Source organism: Lampetra fluviatilis, chromosome 75 (genome assembly GCF_964198595.1).
Source record: "Lampetra fluviatilis chromosome 75, kcLamFluv1.1, whole genome shotgun sequence".
Lineage (NCBI taxonomy): Eukaryota > Metazoa > Chordata > Hyperoartia > Petromyzontiformes > Petromyzontidae > Lampetra > Lampetra fluviatilis.
The window spans coordinates 737,922-752,758 of NC_136349.1; the positions used below are offsets into that span (position 1 = coordinate 737,922).

General features: G+C 53.7%; 2 protein-coding genes across 2 annotated transcripts in view; one reads left to right on the forward strand and one right to left on the reverse strand.

The window, feature by feature from the left end:
* Window positions 1-5,712: 5,712 nt before the first annotated feature.
* On the reverse strand, window positions 5,713-9,611 carry LOC144953369 (uncharacterized). Its single transcript, XM_078883931.1, has 2 exons — window positions 9,561-9,611; window positions 5,713-6,749 (listed from the first exon to the last, which is right to left on the reverse strand). Exon 2 carries the CDS (start codon window positions 6,727-6,729, stop codon window positions 5,713-5,715), a length of 1,017 nt encoding a protein of 338 aa, XP_078740057.1. The 5' UTR covers window positions 6,730-6,749; window positions 9,561-9,611.
* A 2,930-nt stretch (window positions 9,612-12,541) lies between these two features.
* Window positions 12,542-14,837, forward strand: part of LOC144953370 (UDP-glucuronosyltransferase 3A1-like) — a 56,311-nt gene continuing 54,015 nt past the window's right edge. Inside the window, exon 1 of the mRNA XM_078883932.1 lies at window positions 12,542-12,773. Coding sequence (XP_078740058.1) covers window positions 12,599-12,773 — 175 coding nt within the window. The 5' untranslated portion in view covers window positions 12,542-12,598. The remainder of the gene's footprint in view (window positions 12,774-14,837) is intronic.

Here is a 14,837-nt window from a genome sequence, read left to right on the forward strand (position 1 = left end):
GACTGGGAACCGTAGCCACCGAGTCTTAACAGTGAGGCCGTGTTAATAAACAGTGCCTCCTACTTCATGGGACTTCCTTTGCCAGTACCAAAATATACTAATAGGGTTTTTCCCCTTTTTTCTGGCAACAAAACTGACACCTTTTGCAAAGAATCATGCTTATATTAACCACAATACTTACAGTCAAATGCAAACAAAAAACAATACTCTGATAATTTATGCATTGTCTTTGAAACTGATTGGTCCACACCAGAGACAGCTTTCTTTAGAGCCTAGTCTCATATGGTGTTCGGCCAGATGACGCCAAAAGGCACACAGTTCAAAGACAACGCACTACCAGAGTAATGGTACTGGCAAAGGAGGTCCCATACTGTAGCTGCTCACCCCGAGCTCTCATTACTCTGGTAGTGCGTTGTCTTTGAACTGTGCGCCTTTTGGCGTCATCTGGTCGAACACCATATGAGACTAGGCTCTAAAGAAAGCTGTCTCTGGTGTGGACCAATCAGTTTCAAGGACAATGCATACATTATCAGAGTATTGTTTATTTGCATTTGACTGCAAGTATTGTGGTTAATGGAAGCATGATTCCTTGCAAAAGGTGTCAGTTTTGTTGCCAGAAAAAGGGGGAAAACCCTATTAGTGCCTCCTGCTCTTAGTATCTCTGAGTCAGCCACTACACTCGAGTAGTGTTGTGGATTCCGGAGACGTCAGACGCGAGTCTTGGAGGCAACACTATTTATTCAACACAATGTCCGGCAGGACAACCCGGCACACTCAGGACAACGTCCCTTCCATTACCCTTGCCGAGGGAGGTACTGCCTCGGGGCTAACTCAGCCGATGCGGGACTGCTACTCTAGGTCCTCTGGCTATGGGTGCCTAGGGGAGGCTAATCTAATCAGACCTAGCCAGGGTGCCGGGTTCTGACCACTGGCCCGCTCAGACCCGGCCCTTACAAGTGTAATGGCGTAAGTAGTGCAGGAGACGGTTGACGAAGGCAACACGTATTTATTTATAACACACAACAGTAACCGTCAGCTATACAGCCTAGGAACACAGCCTACGGCTAGCGTACCTGACACCGGCTACGCTCTCAGGTCCTCCGGCTATGTATTTCCTAGGGGAGGCTATCTGACCCGACCTAGCCAGGGTACGGGTCCCAACCACTGGCCCGCTCAGACCCGGCCCTTACAAGGACATCGGGCCGGGGGTTCCTAGGGTCTCACCACTGAGCCACACAGAGTCCCGGCCCTGATAAGGTACCAGGGTCCTAGCTAGCTTGCTCCCTCTTCGTTCTTCACTGGCTCTTCTGCTCCAACGACTGCCTCGAGCTCTCTCGCGCACCGCCTTATATACCCAACTGCCCCCCGAGGGGCGGGGCTGTATGCGGACGTTGATGTAGACACCCCACGCACGGACTGTGATGTAGACACTGCAACGTAATGGCTTGCTACACCCCGGTACGTACCACCTGTACACAAGGACATCGGGCCAGGGGTTCCCAGGGTTTCACCACTGAGCCACACAGAGTCCCGGAGCCCTGACAAGGGCAGCAGGTCTCAGGGTCCCAGGGTCCTAGCTGACCAGTCTTCTTGCTTCTGTCTTCAACTGGCCACGAGCCTGTAGAGGTCCGGCTTATATACACCTCCCCACCCGAGGGGCAGGGTCCCGAGGGATCCTAGGACACCCCACGGCCCCCTCCCTCCTGCTCCGGGGCTCGGGATATTGTGACTGCCCCTGCTGGACTATGTCAGCCCTTACAGGTAAGTGTACACAGTTCGGCATCGCCAGTCAGGCAGTCGACCAGCTGTCCTGACTGGGAACCGGAGTTACTGAGTGTTAACTGTTAAGCCGTGTTAATAAACAGAGTGCATCCTACACTTAGTGTATCTGAGTCAGTCACTACACTAGTAACGAATTGGCACGTTCTGTTTTCGTGACAAACCTTATTCATTGGCCGTGTCGGGTGGTGAAGGGTTTAACGACACATTTTCTTTACGTGATCTAACCCAAATAACATCTATATTATGAAAGTACACACAGGTAAATACATAGGTACATACACACAGGTACACAAAAAGGTACACACACAGGTACACTCACAGGTACAGACAGCTACACACACAGGTACACTTACAGGTACAGACAGGTACACAAATAAGCACACAAAGACAAATATCCCCCGTATTTCCTGTAACAAACTTTATCAATGCACAATGTTCTTGTACCTCCTGTCGTTTGCTCTCCAACACACAACCAGTGTAGTGCTGTACTAGTAACGAATTGGCATCGTTCCGTTTACGTTACACTACACCTTACCGATTGGCTTCGTCGGGTGGTGGCGGGTTTAACATCACAACCTTTATACTTATGCGATCTAACCCAACACAAACCTCTATTATGGAGAAAAATGATTAAGAACTTAGCCATTATCTGGCTGGTTATTTGCCGTTCGGTCTTGGTGTGAGGGTCGCCGCGACCTGGCAGCGCGTTGAAGCTAGTGGCGGTCCCCAGACCCCCCTTACAATCTAAGCGACAAATAAGGTTTAAATTTCGATTTAAAGCTTTCGTGACTGCAGGGATTCATCTTCTTGGTTCTTTCGGTAAAGTCACGTAGAATGGAAATAGTAAAATAATAAAAATAAAAGATAATAAAATAATTCTCACGACGTTTCGGCCACAACGCAAGCAGCCGTCCTCAGGTGGAGAACAGGTCTGTCGAGAAGACAGAGTCTGACTCTGATGATGATGTGGTTGATCCACTATTGCAGATACGGAGCGGTGTTGTGACGTGGGAGGGTGATGACGATGTCTTTGATATGCTATTGCAGATACGCAGTAGTGTTGTGACGTGGGAGGGTAATGATGTGTTCTTCTTAGGTTTTTTTCGGTAAAGTCACGTAGAAAGTAAAATAAAATAAAAAACAAAAATCACTTTCTACGTGACTTTACCGAAAAAACCTAAGAAGATGATTCCTTGCAGTCACGAAAGCTTCAAATCTAGAATTAAGGTGATGATGTGGTTGATCCACTATTGCAGATACGCAGTAGTGTTGTGATGTGGGAGGCTGATGATGACGCGTCTCTGATCCGCTATCGCAGATACGGAGCAGTGTTGTTAAATGGGTGATGATGATGTGTTTCTGATATGCTGTTGCAGATTGGCAGCGGTGTTGTGACGTGGGAGGCTGATGATGTGGTTTATCCACTATTGCAGATACGCAGTGGTGTTGTGACATGGGAGAGTGATGATGATGTGGTTGATCTACTATTGCAGATACGCAGTGGTGTTGTGACATGGGAGGCTGATGATGTGGTTGATCCACTATTGCAGATACGCAGTGGTGTTGTGATGTGGGAGGCTGATGATGACGCGTCTCTGATCCGCTATCGCAGATACGGAGCAGTGTTGTTAAATGGGAGGGTGATGATGTGTTTCTGATATGCTGTTGCAGATCGGCAGTGGTGTTGTGATGTGGGAGGCTGATGATGTGGTTGATCCACTATTGCAGATCAGCAGAGGTGTTGTGACGTGGGAGGCTGATGATGATGTGGTTGATCCACTATTGCAGATACGCAGCGGTGTTGTGACGTGGGAGGGTGATGATGATGTGGTTGATCCACTATTGCAGATACGCAGCTGTGTTGTGAAATGGGAAGGTGATGATGATGTGGTTGATCCACTATTGCAGATACGGAGCGGTGTTGTGACGTGGAGGGTGATGATGCGTCCCTGATCCACCCCATGGTGGCTCGTATGTTGTGGAGTTTTCCCCCACCACACTTCTCCGGAGGAGACAGAGCAACACGAAGCGGAGGTCTGTCTGCTCATCATCGTTTATTTTTACCGCAAGGATTCACAACGGTAGGAAGAGGCGGACCGGCCACGTAAAGCTGGGACTACTTTATTCCCGCCGCAGCGCTCCCCACCTTTCCTGTAACTGCACGGTGGTCAGAGGTCGCAACCGGGTACGCGATACCCGTACCCGGCTACCCGTACCCTGCCGGGTACGGGTAGGCCGTGAGACACTGGTGAGTAACCGTTTGTCACTCATTTCCCAACGTCTTGTCTCTTCTCACAATTCAAGTTCCTAGAATCGACCCACCCGCGCCTGCAACATGGCTTCATCCCAGAGGTCGCAATCAGGTACCCGATACCCGGTCGGGTACGGGTAGGGTACGGGTACAGCCGGGTACGGGTATGGGTACCCGTTTGTGACCCTGGTGCGGCCGGGTACGGGTAGGCCGTGAGTCACTGGTGAGTCACCGTTTGTCACTCATTTCCCAACGTCTTGTCTCTTCTCACAATTCAAGTTCCTAGAATCAACCCACCCGCGCCTGCAACATGGCTTCATCCCAGAGGTCGCAATCAGGTACCCGATACCCGTACCCTACCGATACCCGGCCGGGTAGGGTACGGGTACGGCCGGGTACGGGTACCCGTTTGCAACCCTGGTGCGGCCGGGTACGGGTAAGAAATCAAAACCCGTTTGCGACCTCTGACGGTGGTGGGGTCACCGTCCCACTCTCCCTGAAGAGTCGTAACTTCTCCCTCCAAAGGACATCTTCTCCTCCTCCTGCCGTTCACCTGGCAGTCGGATTCCAGAGCCAAATTTTCCTCCTCCCCCTCTTGCCATTTCACCTCCACACCTGGCCGTGTGTATAGTGCTGGGACTACTTTATTCCACCGCAGCGCCCTTGACTTGTTGTAACGATGGTGGCCATCACCTCACTCTCCCTCCAGAGTCCGAATTCTTCTCCACCTGCTTGACGATGCCTCCATCGACCTGGAGATCTTGGGTCCTGCAATGGAATCTTCATCATCTTCCGGTGTCACCTCCAACTCCTGGGCCACGGTTTGTAAAGCTGGGACTACTTTCTTCCACCGCATCACTCTCTCGCTTTCCTGTAACTGCATGGTGAGGTTCACCGTCTCCCTCTGCCTCCAGAGTCCGAATTCTTCTTCACCACCTGCTTGACGATGCCTCCATCGACCTGGAGATATTGTGTCCTGCAATGGAATGTTCATCATCTTCCTGGGCCACGGTTTGTAAAGCTGGGACTACTCTCTTCCACCGCAGTCCCGCGTTGACTTTTCTGTAACTGCACGGTGGGGTTCACTGTCTCTCTCTCCCTCCAGAGTCTGAATTCTCCTGCTCCTGCTTGACAATGCCTCCATCGACCTGGAGATCTTGTGTCCTGCAATGGAATCTTCATCATATTCCGGTGTCACCTCCAACTCCTGGGCCATGGTTTGTAAAGCTGGGACTACTTTCTTCCACCGCATCACTCTCTCGCTTTCCTGTAACTGCACGGTGGGGTTCACCGTCTCTCTCTCCCTCCAGAGTCCGAATTCTTCTCCACGGGCTTGACGATGCCTCCATCGACATGGAGATCTTGTGTCCTGCAATGAAATCTTCATCATCTTCCTTGGCCTCGGTATGTAAAGCTGGCACAATTTTCTTCCACCACAGCCACCCTTGACTTTCCTGTAACTGCACGGTGGGGTTCACCGTCTCTCTCGCCCTCCAGAGTCTGAATTCTCCTGCTCCTGCTTGATGATGCCTCCATCGACCTGGAGATCTTGTGTCCTGCAATGGAATCTTCATCATTTTCCCGTTTCACCTCCAACTCCTGGGCCACGGTTTGTACACTGCTACTCCCTTCGGCAGCCCCTCTTGACTTTCTCGCAACTGCACAGTGGTGGCATCCCCTCACTCGCCCTCCGAGTCCGAATTCACCTCTTGCTTGACGATGACGCTTTTCACCTGGCAGTCGGATTCCAGAGCCGAATCCTCATCCTCCTCCTCCACCTCCCGTTTCACCTCCACTCCGGGCCACGTTTCAAAGCCTCCCTCTTCCCCCGCTTCCCGTTTCACGCGAGGTGGCCGGCTCGTTGCTTCCTCCTCCTCCTCCGTCTCCTCCGTCTCCTCCTCCTCCTCCTCAGTCTCCTCCTCAGTCTCCTCCTCCCCCCCCACCACCACCACCGCCACCGCCACCGCCGCCGCAGCCGCCGCCTCCTCGCCCTCCCGCGCGTGAGTCTTCCGGTGGGCGTTGCGCGCCGACGAGCGGGCGAACGCCTTGCCGCAACGCTCGCAAGCGAAGGGCTTCTCCCCCGTGTGGGTCCTAGCGTGCACGCTCAGGTGGGAGGCCTGCGAGAAGGCGCGGCCGCAGCGGGGGCACGCAAACGGCCTCTCGCCCGTGTGCGTCCTCAGGTGGTTCGCGAAGTGCGAGGAGCGCGCGAATGCCCGGTCGCAGCGCTCGCAGCGAAACGGCCGGTCTCCCGCGTGCGTCCTCGCGTGATTGCGGGCGTTGGAGGCCCGGGCGAACGACCGCCCGCACACCCCGCAGTGGAACGGCCGTTCGCCAGTGTGGACCCGCGCGTGGATGCGCAGGGCGGACGCCACGGGGAACGCCTTGCCGCACACGTCGCAACGGAACGGCCTTTCGCCCGTGTGGGTCCTGGCGTGGATCCGCAGGGTGGAGGAGACGGCGAACGACTTGGGGCAGAGGTCGCAAGCGAACGGCCTCTCGCCGGTGTGAGTTCTCTCGTGGCTGCGGAGGGCCGACGGCTGCGTGAAGCGCCGGTCGCACACGGGGCAAGCGAATGGCCTTTCGCCCGTGTGGGTCCTGCGGTGCTTCTCCATGTGGCCCGCGCGGTCCGTCACGTAGGGGCAGTGGTCGCACTCGTGACGGTTGCCCGGGGGCCGCTCGGCAGGCCTCCGCTCCATGCCCGTGGGTTTTGCGCTACCTGGATGGAAGCAGAATGGAAAAACGGTGGCGAAAGCTATTTTTTTTTTCTTTCTGCGTAGCTCTCATTCAGTCCTCGTGACTGGAAGCAGAGCCAGTCCACCGGACCTCCTGAATACCGAAGAAGAGCCACACCATATTGTTTGGCAGTCTCCTGCACCGAGTAGAAGACTGTCCACCCCCTCATGGTGGCCGGAGCCAGAACCGGTCCACCGGACCTCCTAAATACCGAAGAAGAGCCACACCATATTGTTTGGCAGTCTCCTGCACCGAGTAGAGGACTGTCCACCCCTCATGGTGGCAGGAGCCAGAGCCAGTCCACCGGACCTCCTGAATACCGAAGAAGAGCCACACCATATTGTTTGGCAGTCTCCTGCACCGAGTAGAGGACTGTCCACCCCTCATGGTGGCAGGAGCCAGAGCCAGTCCACCGGACCTTCTGAATACCAAAGAAGAGCCAGACCATATTGTTTGGCAGCCTCCTGCACCGACTAGAGGACTGTCCACCCCTCATGGTGGCAGGAGCCAGAGCCGGTCCACCGGACCTCCTGAATACCAAAGAAGAGCCACACCATATTGTTTGGCAGTCTCCTGCACCGAGTAGAGGACTGTCCACCCCTCATGGTGGCAGGAGCCAGAGCCGGTCCACCGGACCTCCTGAATACCAAAGAAGAGCCACACCATATTGTTTGGCAGCCTCCTGCACCGAGTAGAGGACTGTCCACCCCTCATGGTGGCAGGAGCCAGAGCCAGTCCACCGGACCTCCTGAATACCGAAGAAGAGCCACACCATATTGTTTGGCAGTCTCCTGCACCGAGTAGAGGACTGTCCACCCCCTCATGGTGGTAGGAGCCAGAGCCGGTCCAGCGGACCTCCTGAATACCCAAGAGATTCAGGTGGCACCTGTCCAGCTCCCGACAGAGGAGTGGCAGCCTCTCCTCTGCAGCGAGCGCTCAGACATTCCATGTGGCCACCCACAGTGGCTTTTTGCCGTTTCTGGAGGAAAACCGAGGGTAAGGATTCAGTCTCCTGGCTCCGCCAAATGGGGTTTGGCAAGAATACGTCATGGACGCCTGTCCCCCCGGGGCCTCCGGCACAAGCTTTGCACGATATTTATCCCGCGTTTTTGTGGTACTTGCATTGAAGGTGGAGGGGTTACCAGTCCCCTCGCACCCGTTCAGAGCCGCCATTGGCCAACTGTGATGGCCACAAGTGCCAAGAAGGGGTAGAGCCCATTTTCAAATTAGCTGTTCTCCCCATGGCATTGCTCACCACAGCGATACCATCCGGCACCACCGAGGAAGTAGGGGGTTGTTTTTGCCCGACACACAAGACTCACACATTGGTCCATCGCTTCTCACTCAGTCACTCACCCACGTACTCGCCCACTCAACTCACCCATTCACCCACCCACTCACACACTCACCCCGTCACACATCAGTTTTTCTCTTCTCCAGCCCATGCCGTGCTCGTTTAGCCCTCTCTATCAGTCACTAACTCAGTCACCCATTCATCCACTCACTCACCCATTCACCCAACCACACTCACCTCACCCACTCACCTCACCCACTCACCTCACCCACTCACCTCACCCACTCACCTCACCCACTCACCTCACCCACTCACCTCACCCACTCACCTCACCCACTCCCCCCTTACCAACACACTCAACAACCATTTACCCATTCACCCACTCACCTACCCGCTCACCTCAACCACTAACTCACACACTCACCACACCCACTCATCTCACCTCACCCACACATTCACCGTACCCATTTACGCACTCACCTCACTCATCCACCCACCCACTCACCTCAACCACTCAATTCACCCACCTATTCACCCACACATTTACCCACCCACACACTCACCCACCCACACACTCACCCACCCACACACTCACCCACCCACCCACACACTCACTGACTCACACTCACTGACTCACACTCACTGACTCACACTCACTGACTCACACTCACTGACTCACACTCACTGACTCACACTCACTGACCCACAGACTCACTGACCCACTCACTCACTCACCCACTCACTCACTCACCCACTCACTCATACACTCAACCATTTACAGCCAACCGTGCTAATTGGAGGCGAGGGAGGACAACGAATAAACAAGCATTTCTCAATAAACGAGTTTTTCAATATAAATTACGATGATTTAAAAGTGCACCATAGCTCACAGTGGCTTCCTAATATCAAAATCTAAACTATTTGCTCATCTGCAATGGGCGGACACCAATGCGGACTGCGTATTCCAATCGCGCCCGCTCATCCGCACTATGTATTCAAACCGCCCGTACCTATACGCGCTACTTATTCTAAAAGCAACCGCTTATCCCGACTACGAAATACATCGCGATTCCTATCGGGCTTGGGGGGTGCGTGGGGTGGGCCCACGCCCGCCTCGGCCCCCCCCCCCCCCCGGGGGAGAAATCTAGGCAAGACCTAGGCTTGGGCCTATAAACCCCTCGGTCTCTACGATTCACGGTGGGACCGCCTCGGCCTCCCGGGGGAGAAATCTAGTCAACACCGAGGCTTGGGCCTATACGCTGCTCGGTCTCCGCCATTCGCCTCGGTTCGCCTCGGCTTCCCGGGGGAGAAATCTAGGCTAGACCGAGGCTCGAGCCTATAAGCCGCTCGATCTCTGCAATTCAGGGAGCCACAAGCAGTTGGGCGAAGACGCGAGGCCGTGAAACAAACCCTCCCCACCTCGGATGAGTTACTTGTTTGTTTGAGTTACAAAAAGACGATCGCTAAATTACTCGAGACGGAGGTTTTTAAAATACTCACAGAAAGCCAAGAACCAAGCCAAAAATAGATTCCAAATAATGTGGGAGGACGGAATCGTTTGCATCGATTCGCAAAACGATTTCTCCGCCATCTGAGTCTACAGAGAATTGAGGGAAATCGATTCCTTCGAGATAAAATATACAAAGTTATGGAATCGATGCTCGCGACGATAGCAGCAGCAACAACAAAGGAGTTTGCCGTAGATGACGATTATTCGAATCGATTCCCTCTGGTGAGGTTTGTGTGGGGGGTGGGGTGGGGTGTGTGGTGTGGGGGGGCTGGCACAAGAGTCGTGGTGACGTCACCGCCACTTAGTGGCGAATGGCGGTTGTTGTTGTATGTGTGTGTATGTGTGTCTGTGTGTCTCTGTGTGTGTCTTTGTATCTCTTAGAATCTATGTGTGTCTTTGTGTGCCACAATGTCGGCCTTCATAGTCTCTGCTGCTGCTGCTACTACTGACACTGCACTTGCCCTGACAGCCCTGCTAGAGGCTACACGGAGGAGCTTTGTCTAACACGCACACTGCACCAGGAACTCATTTGAGTTCACCATGGTGAAGCCTGGCACAGCAGTCAACCCATGGCACCTGCTGGGTCTGTCCCGTGACCTCCTCATGCACCTAGGCTGGCACAGCAGCAGTCAACCCATGGCACCTGCTGGGTCTGTCCCGTGACCTGCACCTAGCCTGGCACAGCAGGAGTCAGCCCATGGCACCTGCTGGGTCTGTCCCGTGACCTCCGCCTCCTGCACCTAGCCTGGCACAGCAGCAGTCTGCCGATGGCACCTGCTGGGTCTGTCCCGTGACCTCCTCATGCACCTAGCCTGGCACAGAAGTCAGCCCATGGCATCTGCTGGGTCTGTCCCGTGACCTCCGCCTCCTGCACCTAGCCTGGCACAGCAGGAGTCAGCCCATGGCACCTGCTGGGTCTGTCCCGTGACCTCCTCCTGCACCTAGCCTGGCACAGCAGTCAACCCATGGCACCTGCAGGGTCTGTCCCATGACCTCCACCTCCTGCACCTAGCCTGGCACAGCAGTCAACCCATGGCACCTGCTGGGTCTGTCCCGTGACCTCCTGCACCTAGCCTGGCACAGCAGCAGTCAACCCATGGCAAATGCTGGGTCTGTCCCGTGACCTCCGCCTCCTGCACCTAGCCTGGCACAGCAGCAGCCAGCCCATGGCACCTGCTGGGTCTGTCCCGTGACCTCCTCCTCATGCACCTAGCCTGGCACAGCAGTCAATCCATTGCACTTGCTGGGTCTGTCCCGTGACCTCCGCCTCTTGCACTTAGCCTGGCACAGCAGTCAACCCATGGCATCTGCTGGGTCTGTCCCGTGACCTCTCCCTGCACCTAGCCTGGCACAGCAGCAGTCAACCCATGGCACCTGCTGGGTCTGTCCCGTGACCTCCACCTCCTGCACCTAGCCTGGCACAGCAGCAGTCAACCCATGGCACCTGCAGGGTCTGTCCCATGACCTCCTGCACCTAGCCTGGCACAGCAGTCAGCCCATGGCACCTGCTGAGTCTGTCTCGTGACCTCCTCATGCACCTAGCCTGGCACAGCAGTCAGCCCATGGCACCTGCAGGGTCTGTCCCGTGACCTCCACCTCCTGCACCTAGCCTGGCACAGCAGTCAGCCCATGGCACCTGCTGGGTCTGTCCCGTGACCTCCTCCTCATGCACCTAGCCTGGCACAGCAGCAGTCAACCCATGGCACCTGCTGGGTGTGTCCCGTGACCTCTGCCTCCTGCACCTAGTCTGGCACAGCAGTACAGTCATGGCATCTGGGCCTCTGTGTGATGATTCTATGAGTCTCTGTGTGGTGAGTATATGGATATCTGTGTAATGAGTCTATGGGTCTATGTGTGAAGAGTATATGGGTCTCTGTGTGGTAAGTCTGAGTCTTTGTGTGATCAGTCTATTGGTCTCTGTGTGGTGAGTCTATGAGTATTTGTGTGATGAGTCTGTGGGTCTATATGTGGTGAGTCTATGAGTCTTCGTGTGATGAGTCTATTGGTCTCTGTGTGGTGAGTCTATGGGTCTCTGTGTGGTGAGTTTATGGGTCTCTGTGTGGTGAGTATATGGATATCTGTGTAATGAGTCTATGGGTCTCTGTCTGAAGAGTATATGGGTCTCTGTGTGGTGAGTCTATGGGTCTCTGTGTGGTGAGTCTATGGGTCTCTGTGTGGTGATTATATGGATATCTGTGTAATGAGTATATGGGTCTCTGTGTGAAGAGTATATGGGTCTCTGTGTGGTGAGTCTATGGGTTTCTGTGTGGTGAGTCTATGGGTCTATGTGTGATGAGTCTATGGGTCTCTGTGTGGTGAGTCTATGAGTCTCTGTGTGATGAGTCTATGGGTCTATATGTGGTGAGTCTATGAGTCTTTGTGTGATGAGTCTGTGGGTCTATATGTGGTGAGTCTATGAGTTTTTGTGTGATGAGTCTATTGGTCTCTGTGTGACGAGTCTATGGGTCTCTGTGTGGTGAGTCTGTGGGTCTCTGTGTGATGAGTCTATGGGTCTCTGTGGGATTATTCTATGGGTCTCTGTGTGGTGAGTCTATGGGTCTCTGTGTGATGAGTCTATGGGTCTCTGTGGGATGATTCTATGGGTCTCTGTGTGGTGAGGCTATGTGTCTCTGTGTGATGCATCTATGGGTGTCTTTGTGTGAGTCTATGAGTCTCCGTGCGGTGCTGAGTCTATAACCTTTGTGTGGTGGTGAGTCTATGGCTCTCTATGTGATGATTCTATGGGTATCTGTGTGATGAGTCTATAAGTCTCTGTGTGATGAGTCTGTGGTTCTCTCTCTGCGCGAGATTCCCCCCTCTACTCACCTCCCCCCTCACTCAAATCTCTCCCAGTGTCCTTCTCTATCTTATCTCTCCACCCCTTTAGTCTGGCACCACCACTCCTCCAACCTCCCCTCTCCACCTCCTCCAACCTTCTCCCTCCACCTCCTCCTACCGATATAAAGTTCCCGTCTCTCCCCTTTCTCTGGATAGTTCCAACTCGCCCGTGTGCCTTTGAGTCTCGACCATGACTCCTGTCCAGTTCCTCCTCCACCACCTCCACCTCCTCTTCCTCCACCTCCTCCTCCACCACCAGAACCACCATCGTCTCGTCGGAGCTGCTGCTCAGGACGACTCCACGGAGCGAGCGGATGTCCCCGACAAATCGGAGCCTCTGAGAATCCTCACCGTGTCGCTCATCGGTCAGCGATTCGTTCGTTTGAGTCCACCATGAGTCTATGGCTCTCTCTCTCTCTGTGTGGTGATGAGTCTATGGGTCTCTGTGTGATGGTGAGTCTATGGGTCTCTGTGTGGTGATGAGTCTGTGGGTCTCTGTGTGGTGGTGAGTCTATGGGTCTCTGTGTGGTGATGAGTCTATGGGTCTCTGTGTGATGGTGAGTCTGTGGGTCTCTGTGTGGTGGTGAGTCTATGGGTCTCTGTGTGGTGATGAGTCTATGGGTCTCTGTGTGGTGATGAGTCTATGGGTCTCTGTGTGATGGTGTGTCTATGGGTCTCTGTGTGGTGATGAGTCTATGGGTCTCTGTGTGGTGATGAATCTATGGGTCTCTGTGTGGTGATGAGTCTATGGGTCTCTGTGTGGTGATGAGTCTATGGGTCTCTGTGTGATGGTGAGTCTATGGGTCTCTGTGTGATGGTGAGTCTATGGGTCTCTGTGTGGTGATGAGTCTAAGGGTCTCTGTGTGGTGATGAGTATATGGGTCTCTGTGTGGTGATGAGTCTATGGGTCTCTGTGTGATGGTGTGTCTATAGGTCTCTGTGTGGTGATGAGTCTATGGGTCTCTGTGTGATGGTGAGTCTGTGGGTCTCTGTGTGGTGGTGAGTCTATGGGTCTCTGTGTGGTGATGAGTCTATGGGTCTCTGTGTGGTGATGAGTCTATGGGTCTCTGTGTGATGGTGTGTCTATGGGTCTCTGTGTGGTGATGAGTCTATGGGTCTCTGTGTGGTGATGAGTCTATGGGTCTCTGTGTTGTGATGAGTCTATGGGTCTCTGTGTGATGGTGAGTCTATGGGTCTCTGTGTGATGGTGAGTCTATGGGTCTCTGTGTGGTGATGAGTCTATGGGTCTCTGTGTGGTGGTGAGTCTATGGGTCTCTGTGTGGTGATGAGTCTATGGGTCTCTGTGTGATGGTGAGTCTGTGGGTCTCTGTGTGGTGGTGAGTCTATGGGTCTCTGTGTGGTGATGAGTCTATGGGTCTCTGTGTGGTGATGAGTCTATGGGTCTCTGTGTGATGGTGTGTCTATGGGTCTCTGTGTGGTGATGAGTCTATGGGTCTCTGTGTGGTGATGAATCTATGGGTCTCTGTGTGGTGATGAGTCTATGGGTCTCTGTGTGGTGATGAGTCTATGGGTCTCTGTGTGATGGTGAGTCTATGGGTCTCTGTGTGATGGTGAGTCTATGGGTCTCTGTGTGGTGATGAGTATATGGGTCTCTGTGTGGTGATGAGTCTATGGGTCTCTGTGTGATGGTGTGTCTATAGGTCTCTGTGTGGTGATGAGTCTATGGGTCTCTGTGTGATGGTGAGTCTGTGGGTCTCTGTGTGGTGGTGAGTCTATGGGTCTCTGTGTGGTGATGAGTCTATGGGTCTCTGTGTGGTGATGAGTCTATGGGTCTCTGTGTGATGGTGTGTCTATGGGTCTCTGTGTGGTGATGAGTCTATGGGTCTCTGTGTGGTGATGAGTCTATGGGTCTCTGTGTTGTGATGAGTCTATGGGTCTCTGTGTGATGGTGAGTCTATGGGTCTCTGTGTGATGGTGAGTCTATGGGTCTCTGTGTGGTGATGAGTCTATGGGTCTCTGTGTGGTGATGAGTCTAAGGGTCTCTGTGTGGTGATGAGTCTATGGGTCTCTGTGTGGTGATGAGTCTATGGGTCTCTGTGTGATGGTGTGTCTATGGGTCTCTGTGTGGTGATGAGTCTATGGGTCTCGGTGTGATGGTGAGTCTGTGGGTCTCTGTGTGGTGGTGAGTCTATGGGTCTCTGTGTGATCATGAGTCTATGACTCTCTGTGTGATGGTGAGTCTATGACTCTGTGTGGTGATGAGTTTATGGCTCTGTGTTCGGTGATGAGTCTATGGCTCTCTGTGTGGTGATGAGTCTATGGCTCTCTGTGTGGTGATGAGTCTATGGCTCTCTGTGTGGTGGTGAGTCTATGGCTCTCTGTGTGGTGGTGAGTCTATGGCTCTCTGTGTGGTGATGAGTCTATGTCCCCCATCCTCCTCCTCCCATCAGTAGCAGCAGTGTGTGTCT

What these genes read in the sequence shown, in the direction of transcription:
- LOC144953369 (XM_078883931.1), bottom strand. Translation starts at nt 6,729, where the DNA reads ATGGAGCGGAGGCCTGCCGAGCGGCCCCCGGGCAACCGTCACGAGTGC.